This window comes from Geospiza fortis, unplaced genomic scaffold, assembly GCF_000277835.1.
Source record: "Geospiza fortis unplaced genomic scaffold, GeoFor_1.0 scaffold75, whole genome shotgun sequence".
Taxonomy (NCBI): Eukaryota; Metazoa; Chordata; class Aves; order Passeriformes; family Thraupidae; genus Geospiza; species Geospiza fortis.
The window spans coordinates 1,543,171-1,553,210 of NW_005054360.1; the positions used below are offsets into that span (position 1 = coordinate 1,543,171).

General features: G+C 45.1%; 1 protein-coding gene across 1 annotated transcript in view; it reads left to right on the forward strand.

Annotated features, from left to right (window-relative positions):
* Positions 1-209: 209 nt before the first annotated feature.
* Positions 210-10,040, forward strand: part of LOC102038794 (polyketide synthase-nonribosomal peptide synthetase-like) — a 14,447-nt gene continuing 4,616 nt past the window's right edge. The window contains exons 1-6 of the mRNA XM_005423900.2: positions 210-324; positions 1,050-1,203; positions 2,139-2,299; positions 5,063-5,266; positions 5,370-5,551; positions 9,256-10,035. Of these exons, the coding sequence (XP_005423957.2) occupies positions 210-324; positions 1,050-1,203; positions 2,139-2,299; positions 5,063-5,266; positions 5,370-5,551; positions 9,256-10,035 (1,596 nt within the window). The remainder of the gene's footprint in view (positions 325-1,049; positions 1,204-2,138; positions 2,300-5,062; positions 5,267-5,369; positions 5,552-9,255; positions 10,036-10,040) is intronic.

A 10,040-nucleotide genomic window follows, 5' to 3' on the forward strand; every position in this document is an offset into this window, starting at 1 on the left:
GGAAGTATGTGTGCATGAGAGTTTGGGGAATTAAGTGGGGAATTCCCTCTGGAATAGAAACAAGAGGAAGAATGTAGTACAGAGCTCTTGTGGGCAGTGTCATTTGTCATCACAACCAGCAGTAGATCATTCCAGATTAGGTAAGTTTTGAACAAGTTTGTTTGTTTGTGGGAAGTTCACATTTTAACCCAATATTTATTCAATGGTAAATGCATAAATGTTGGACTGGACTGATAGTGCTTCTGTCTTGTGCAGCCCGGGAGATGGAGATTGAGACTGCAGATGAAGTTGCTATTGTTGGAATAGGATGCAACTTTCCTGGAGGTAACTTTGGGGTAAAAGCAAAGCAGGCTGTGAGTGAACACTGAAAAGCAGAGACTTTTCTTAATGTTGAAATGGAGGAAACCAACAGTTGTTGGCTTGTCCCTTAGTTGGATTGTTGCTTTGCTGCTTGTGGGATCTTTTTGAAAGGTGGTGCTGTGGTGGAAACGGATTAGTTTAAATTTGTCTGCTGACAGAAAGACAGACAAAAGAAGCTGCAGTGCTGGCTGTGGGCAGGGCATTGAGCTGCACATGAAACTCATACAAATGATCAGGATGGGTCTGGGATGACTTGAACTTTCTCTGTGTTCACTGGCTGGGTGATTGTGTAGTGTTACAGGACTCTGCATCCATAGGAACAGGGCAGATGAAGGGTTGGACATTCTTCTCAGCCATGCCTGTAATATGAACAGATTGGGTTTTCCTAAAAGAAAGCTTCTTGCTTTATTACAGTAGGTGGAGTAGATGCAATGAGATGGTAGCGAAATGGGGAGAGAAGGTGGTTAAGGATTTTGTGGGATCCTTTGCTTTTAGACAAGCAGTGAGAGGATCAGTCATGCTTTTTCATTTTCCTCTCACCAAAGAATGATCACTTCTTTCTGTGGCAAGTCTGCTTGAGCAGCCTAGATTTACAGGCGGGAGGTCCTTGTTGCTAATTGTGCATTTCTGAGTCTGCGTGGGGAGGGGGAGCACACAATTTAATCTGTTTTTAAAACTTTGTACAACAGGAGATGGAATTGACAATTTCTGGAAAGTCCTGGAGGAAGGCAAAAACTGCACTGTAGAAATCCCCCCTGAGAGGTTTAATACCAAGGAGTGGTATGATGCAGATGGTAACAAGCCAGGAAAAATATGTACAACACGAGCTGCTCTTCTGGATGAGTGAGTCTGTTACCCTGCTGCACCACTGACTTTTGTAGTACTTAGACTATGGGTACAGCTGCTCAGGGGCTGTGATGGCAGAAAATTAGCAAATTACAGTAAGGTCAAAACAAGTGTCTTTTGTTTGAATTCCACATTCACCTAAAATCCTCAGGCTGTAGAGCTTCATTCAAAGGAGAAGTTGACATGCACAGAAGAAATCTTATTGTCTCCTGAAATTTATACTTGGCAGGGTTGAACCATAGGATCCAGAATTTTAGTGCTTAGTCCCATGTTAGAGATTGAATCCTGCTCTGAAATCAAGAAATGATAGAAGGCCATATAAATCTGATCTTGGGATACAAGATTAAAGTTGGATTTGGTCTTTTGTAAGCATGGGCCTATTTTGAAGATGCTTTTAGTGACAAGCATACACATGCACACACACAAAGCATTTTGAATATATTTTTAGAGAAGCATTGGTATTTCTTGACAACACCTGAGTTGATCCTCTACTTTTTGGTTTTAAATTTAGAGCATTTGTCTGTATTAGCTGAAAATAATGTAGAAAACCAGATTTTGTGGGGAATTCTTTGCAGTGAGAAGAGATTCTCATTTTGTTTATAACTTGTTGAAGCTATGACCAGATTACTGCAGAGGGAGTCTCATTCTGCACATTTCATAGTTTGAGGAATCCAGTTGGTAGTAGTGCAATAACCATGAGAATAAAAATGGGGAGGAGTGGGCTCTTAACTCTGAAATGCAGAAGCATTGATAAAATGAAGCATCTTTGGCTTATAAACATTTTCTTATGAATTTCATAAATGGGATCTGTGGCCTAAACACCAGTTACTGCTCAGCTTTTCATGAAGTTGCAAAAGATGTTTACGGTGAGTCTAGAAGTAAATGGATCTTATATACATCTGTCATATTTTATTCTGGTCTGTGTATTTCAGGTTTAATTCATTTGACAACCACCTGTTTGGGATTAATAATATGGAAGCAGAACGCATGGATCCACAACAGAAATTACTGATGGAGTGCACATACAAAGCCCTGGAGGATGCAGGAGTCCCTGTGGAATCTATCAGTGGTTCCAAAACAGGTGTTTTTATTGGTAAGATGAAAATTTCATGTCAAAGAAAGTGTGTTTGAAGCTCACAAAGATTGGAGCAATCCCTCATAACCTTTCAATATGTTATCTAGCACTGGATCTAGACTGGGGATCTAAGGCTACTGTGCTATGGCACTAGTGGTTACTTTTGGTAAGAATTACCGGGCTACTCTAGAAGTTCATGGTACAATTCCTGTATCTCTTTTTGGTGCTCTTCTTCCTGTGTTCAGGCACTGAAGGGAAGTAGGAAACTGCATCTGCAACCCAAGCCTTCTCAGGAAAGATACTCCCAAGCAAGGCTGTGATGTTCCACCCTTAAGGGGAAGGGAACACCCAAGATGAGTAATTTCTTTCTCTGCAGGAGATGTTTTCTTAGTACATTACACACTTGGCATGGAAATTGGAATGTTAGTCCCTGACCTGCTACATCAGCACATAGCAGTGGGATGCGGATAATGGTGTAGGGTGGAAGAAAAGGGGAAAGGAGGAGATGAGTTAAAGAAAAGGAGAGAGAAAGATAAGAAGAGAGAATGAAAGAGAGAAAAAGAAAAAGAGATTACCGGTCCTTGTTCCAATGTTGGTCTGGCGAATGAGATGTCCAGGGTTTTGGAGGACCCCCCAGATTTGTTGGGGGTACTTTTTTATAGATATGTTTCCCTGCCCTGAAACAGGGAAAGTTTCTTTCTTTCTTTGAAAATCAGTTACCATGTCCAGTTCCTTCTTTCAGACCTTTTTGGAGGTTTTCGTTCTTGGGTGGTCTTGATCCTCCCCGGACGGACCTTGAGTCAATATTTCATTCCTGCCTCTGTCCTGGTGCTGCCCATTGTTTGTTGATGGGGGTAGAGTGGTCTGAAAGTGCCCAGCAGAAAAGGACCTGGTGGTGCTGGTGGTCAGCAGCTGAACATGAGCCAGTGTGTGCCCAGGTGGCCAAGAAGGCCAGTGGCATCCTGGCCTGTGTCAGCCATAGTGTCACCACAGGAGCAGGGCAGTGATTCTTCCAGCTGTGTATGGCACTGGTGAGGCCACATGGTTGAGTCCTGTGTCCACTTCTGGGCCCCTCAATTCAGGAAGGAGATTGAGGTGCTGGAGTAAGTCCAGAGAAAGGCATCAGAGCTGGGGAAGGGTGTGGAGCACAAATCCTGTGAGGAACAGCTGAGGGAGCTGGGGGTGTATAGCCTGAGAAGAGGAGGCTCAGGGGTGATTTTATTGCTCTCTACAACTGCTTGAAAGGAGGGTGTAGTGATGTGGGGATGAACCTCTTTCACAGGCAACTGGAGACAGGGTGAGAGGATATGGCCTCAGACTGTGCCAGACGAGGTTTAGAGTGGACATTATGGAGAAATTCTTCACATAAGGGGTGATTTGATATAGCAATCAGCTGCCCAGAGAGCTGATGGAGTTACCATCTCTGGAAGTGTTTGAGGAAAGATTGGATGTAGCACTGCATGCCATTATCTAGTCAACAATGTGTTATTTGTGCAGAGGGTGGACTCAATGACATCAGTGGTCTTTTCCAACGTAGTTGATTCTGTGATTCTGTGTCTCTGTGGAGCAGAACAAGGATGTTTATCCCAGAGAAATGCTGCCCTACCTCCTCATGGTCCCGTCTCATTTTGGTTTTTTTAACAATTCTTGGTTATTGCTGACCAATTCTTGGTTATTGCCTTGGTTGGCTCCCTGGCTATCCGGGAATCAGTGTTTGACACATACACATTAGCTCCTTATCTTCTGGGCTTCTACACAGGCCTACAATTTCCCTCCAATATGCTGTTTTCCAGTATAATTTTGGTTGAGGTGTTCTGGGGATTAGTATCCTTTTAAAGCAGCAGAAATCCTGCTGTGGACATTACAATGGTACCAAGGTGTACTTGTCCAACTGCCTTTGCCAGTACCCAAAAAGTTATGGACAAGATGATACCAGATGCTGTTGAAAGATATTTAAAGGACAATAGTAGAGTATCAGCACATTATTGCTGGTGTAATCTGTGTCTCTTTGAAAAGGAGTTTTCTGGGGGAGTTTGCTTGATGCGCCTGTAGGGGAAATGTTTTAGATTACTTTAGTCTGAGAGATACTCTTCTTCCATTGAGAGCACTATTCCTTGCTCTCTGAATAGAGCTACTGCAATTTCCACACATGCTCATGGACTTGGGATCCACCATATTTCAAACATTGCATTCCCAGAAATAGGACACAACTGGTCTCACAGGCCCTGCTCTTCTTTACTATTTCTTATTGGTTGCAAGTGTGAAAAAAAAGATAAATACAAAGTATTGAATGTAGTTTGCACTGTGACCTTTAACTTGGTACATGTGAGGAAATGAAGCTAATGTCTTGTACATTTATGTCTGAACTACCCTCTTTGTAACTTGTTGATAAATATTGTCATAGCTACACTAAAACAACCTGAGTCTCAAAAGTGTATCTCAGTCTCAAAGTGAGATACAGACATCTAAACAGACTCCAGAGATCGTAGCTGCATCATACAGTGAGCTGAGCCATCAGAAAGGGCATTTCCTGGACAGGTAGGAATTTCCTGCCATTTCTTGGGCAGATAGGAATTTCCAGTGTTAGGTATGTGTGTGTAAGTTGGGTCCAGGGGAAATTGCTGTGACTTCTCTCTTTGACTTGTGTTGGAGCAAAGCTTCACGACAGGAGCCCTGATGCCATATGGTTTCATCTTAACACTTAACCACATCACCAGGTTTTGAGCTGCATATGCCTATTGTTGTCTTGGGTTAAGTTGACATGTATCTGATGTTTTCCAGGTCTCATGAATCGAGACTATGAAATCATGGCCAGTAGAGCTGTGAATGAAATAAATCATTATGATGGTACTGGAACAGCAATGAGCATTGCTGCCAACAGGGTCTCTTTCACATTTAATCTGACTGGACCATCTCTGACTGTCGACACTGCGTGTTCATCTTTTCTTTTTGCTCTGCACTACGCCTTGCGAGCCATTAAATCAGGTAATGGGACTGAAGAGGTGCTGGATGATGAAATCAGAATTCCTACTGTTTCTGTCTATCACCAGGGCCATCTCAACATGCATATGTTTCTGTTTGACTCCAGGAGACTGTGAGGCAGCAATCTGTGGTGGGGTGAACTGCATCATGCACCCCCGCACCTTTGTATCTCTCACTAAAGCCAAAATGATCTCTCCAGAGGGCATAAGCAAACCCTTCTCCAAAAAAGCAGATGGCTATGGAAGGGGAGAAGGCTGTGGTGTTGTTTTCCTCAAACCACTGAAAAAGGTAAGATTGCTTGTGAAGCAGCCTGAAGTAAGACTGGTTGCTTGTCTGAATTTTGTGTCTTCAGCTCTAATAATGACTATTCCAGAGAAGTTTTTCCAATTCAAGTTTAAGATTAATGAAGCATTTCTTTAGAATTTATTAACTTTCCCTAACATAGGGAAAGGAACTCACATTTAAAAGTTATCATAATATTCTGGTTGTTCTTGGCTTTGTTGTGTTGTTTTGTTCTCTTCTCTACAGAAAAAGCATGAGATTACCACAGAATCAGTCAGGTTGGAAGGGGCCACAGTGAATTTTCTGGTCCAAACTCCTTGCTCAAGCTGGGTTGTCTTAGATCAAGTTGTACAGTATTGTGTCCTGATGATTCTTGACACATTCTGTCTCCAGTGAGGGAGAATCCAATCCCTCTCTGAGCAACCTGTTCTTGTGCTTGGTCACTTCAACAGTGAAGAATTTCTTCCTCATTTTCAGATCGAACTTCCTGTGCATCAGTTTCAGCCCATTGCCTCTTGTCCTGTTGCTTGGCACCACCAAGGGCCTGGTTCGACCTTCTTGACACCTTCTCTTAAGATATTGACAAACACTAATGAGGCCCCTTCTCAGTCATCTCTTCTCAAGGCTGAACAGGCCCAGCTCCCTCAGTCTTTCCTCATAAGAGAGGTGCTCCAGCTCCTTCATCATCTTCATAGCTCTCCTCTGGACCCACTCCATTAGCTCCATGTCTTTCTTGTACTGAGGAGCCCAGAACTGGACACAGCATTCCTGGTATGGCCTCACCAAGGCTGAGTAGAGGGGCAGGATCACCACCCTCAACTGTTGGCAATGCTTTTCCTAATACAGCTGAGGGTCCCATCGGCCTTCTTGGACCCCCACTGCTGGCTCATGGACAACTTGCTGTCCTCCAGGACCCCCAGGTCCTTCTCCACAGAGCTGCTTTCCAGCAGGTTGACCCCCAACCTGTCCTGGTGCAGGGGGTTATTCCTCCCCTGGTGCAGGACCCTGCACTTGCCCTTGTTGAATTTCAGACCGTTCTTCTCTGTCCATCTCTCCAACCTGTTGAGGTCCCTCTGAAGGGCCACGCAGCCCTCTGGGGTATGGGCCACTCCTGCCAGCTTTGTGTTGACAGTGAACTTGCTGAGGAGGCTCTGCCTCTTCATCCAAGCCTTGATGAGTAAACTAAACAATAGGGGCCCAGGGGATGCCACTAGTGACAGGTCTCCAACTGGACCCTGTGCCACTGATTATCACCTTCTGGAACCTGCCATTCAGCCTGTTCTCAATTCACATCTCTGTGCACTCATGCAGTCCACACTTCCTGAGGATACTGTGAGAGACAAAAGCCTCGATAAAGTTGAAGTAGACAATATCCACTGCTCTCCCCTCATTCATCCAGATGGTGGTTTCATCATAGAAATCAATCAGGTTGGTCAAACATGATTTACCTCCAAGGAATCCATGACTATTCCTGATCACCTTATCTTCCTTGTGGACAGAGATGGCCTCCAGAATGAGGCGGTCCATCACTCTTCCAGGGATTGAGGAGAGGCTGACTGATTGGTAGTTCATTGGTCCTTCTTCTTGCCATTTTTGAAGACTGGGGTCCCTCTTGCCAATTTTGAAGATTGGTTCTTCCAGTCCTCAGGCATGTCTCATGATTGCCTTTCAAATATGATTGTGAGCAGCCTTGCTATGTTGTCCTCCTGCTCTCTCAGACCTCATGGATGCATCCTATCGGAGCCCCTGGACTTGTGGATGTCAAGTTCATTTAGGTGTTCTCTGACCCAATCCTACTTGGGCAAGGGAAGGTCTTCCTTTCAGCATTCCTTTAACCTGGTCTCCTGGGTCAGAAATCCCTGGTCTTGTCAGTAAAGGCAGGTGCAAAGAAGGCATTCAATAATGCAGACTTCTCTGCATCCCCTGTTACCAGGCTCCCCCGTCCATTTGCTAACGGACCCAAGAGTCCTTCAGCGTTAAAATTAATCCTTAATTTTCCTTTTGTTGTGATGGATTTGAAAAAGCCCTTTTTGTTATCCTGAAAATCTTTGGCCAGATTTAATTCCAGATGTGCCTTGGCCTTTCTAGTCTCATTTCTGCTTACTCTGACAACCTCTCTGCATTCACTCTGAGTGGCCTGATCCTGAGTGCTTCCATCTCCTGTAGACCCTTCAGGGTCTTCTCCCATGGGATTCTTCCAAGAAGATCCCTAAAGATGCTAAAGTTAGCTCTCCTGGAGTCCTGGAGTTTGAAATCTGTCTCTCTGTCCTGCTACCTCTTCCTTCAATACTGAACTCCACAGTCTCGTGGTCCCTGCAGCCAAGGCTGCCCCAAGTGCTGCATGTCCAGCAAGGCCTTCCCTGTTTGTTAGTCTGAGGTCAGGCAACCCAGCATTCCTTGTGGGATTCTTCACTACCTGGGCCAGGAAGTTGTCATCAATGCTTTCTAGGAACCTCCTGCACTGCTTGTGCTTTGCTGTTTTGCTTCTCCAGAAGATGTCAGGGCAGTTAAAGCCCCCCAAGAACCAGGGCCTGTGACTGTGGGGCTGCTTCCAGCTGCCTGCAGAAGGCCTCATCCCCTCCCTCCTTCTGATCGGGCGGCCTGTGGTGAGCACCCACAATGTGTCACCGTTCCTAGCCTGCCCTTTTATCCTCACCAGGGCAGAGCTTGGCACACTCCAAGTGTTGCTTCACATCGAGTGCAACTCCACCACTGCACGTTCCTGGTCTGTCTCTCCTAAACAGCCTGTGGCCCTTCATGACAACACTGCAGTCACGGGAGCTATCCCACCATGCCCATAATTGCAATGGGATCGAAGCGCAATGGCTGCACACAGATCTCTAGTTCCTCCTGTTTGTTCACCATACTCTGTGCATGGGGCTACAGCACTTAATAGAAGTATTTTATGGTGACAACATTCCAGTGGGGGTGTGAAGGGATTTCCCATAGCCCTGTCTAGTGGTTGTGTCTTTGACTGTAGACGCTTGATTAATGTAATCCCTCATAAGCCTTCTTTTGGTACTAAGGTGTTTCTCTGATATTTCCCTGTTGGCCTCTGTTATCTCAGGAGCCCCTTGCTTGTCTCTGTAAGACTGCTGGTGTGCTTCAGTGTGGCTGGTACATCTCAGAGTCACCTCCAGAGGGGCCTCAGAAGTACCCTCTAACTTTTTCATACTATTACCCAGTTTGTTAGGGACAAACCTCATGTTAGTGCCCTCCCCCATCATAACTAGTTTAAAGCTCTTCAAGGAGTCTTGCTGGTTCCAAAGCAAAGTTCTTCCTTACTCAGAGAGGTGAACCCCATGTGATGCCAGCATGCCTGGCTCTGCAAAAGCCATATCATTGCCAAAAACCCCAAAATCTTGTTGATGACACCAGCTGCAGAGACATGTCTTAGTAGACTCAGTCTGTCTGTTTCTTTCTATATGGATGCTTTCAACTATTGTTGTTTTCAGTATTTTTTGTTCAATATTGCTTCTTTGAACTGGAAGTATGGAGGAGAAAATAACATGTGCCTCAGATTTCCTTAGGAAATATCCCAAACCTGAAATCTTTCTTGATCTCTCTCAGATTATGTGCTGCCATGTTACCTCACCCCCTACATGGAGGATAAGGAACGGGCTTGCACCAGGCTTGTAAGGTTCATGGTAACACCTTTAACCACAGACTACTAGTATTATTAAAGAAAACTACACTTTTTCATGGAACAGGCAAAGGAAGACTACAGCAAAATCTGGGGTGTGATAAACATCAGTGCAGTCAATCAGAATGGCAGGTCCATAACTCCAATCACGAGGCCGTCTCAAATAGAGCAAGAGAAGTTACTGCGCAGCATTTATGGAAGTCGTGTTGATCCCTCAGTTGTGCAGTACATTGAAGCCCATGGCACAGGAACTGCTGCTGGAGATCCTACAGAAGCTGAGAGCCTGGGTAGTGTCATTAGCAAAAACAGGTCTTCCCGAGTTTCCATTCTGAAAATCGGTTCAGTGAAAGGAAATATTGGACACACTGAATCAGCTGCTGGAGCAGCTGGGTTAATCAAAGTGCTCCTGATGATGCATCATGGAAAGATTGTTCCATCCTTGCATTACTCAAAGGAGATGAGCAGCATCGATACAGAGAAATTAAACCTTGCTGTTGCCACAGCTGTAGAGCCCTGGGAAGAATCCAGTGAGTATGGAAGAGTAGCTGGCATCAACTGCTTTGGATTTGGAGGAACCAATGCTCATGTTGTAGTCAGGCAGGTGAGGCAGCCAGAGCCTCTTCCTGCCTTTAAGAAGCCCCTGGAATTAGTTCTGCTGTCAGCAGCATCCCCTAAGTCCCTTCAGATGACAATGGCTGACACAGCTGAGCAGCTGAGCGCAAGGAACTCCGTAACTCTCCCGAGCCTGGCCTATACCTCTGCCTGCAGAAGAAGCCACGCCAGCTACAGGTACCGAAAAGCATTTGTCACAAATTCCCTCCAACACTTGCAGCAAGAGCTGAGGCTGGCAAC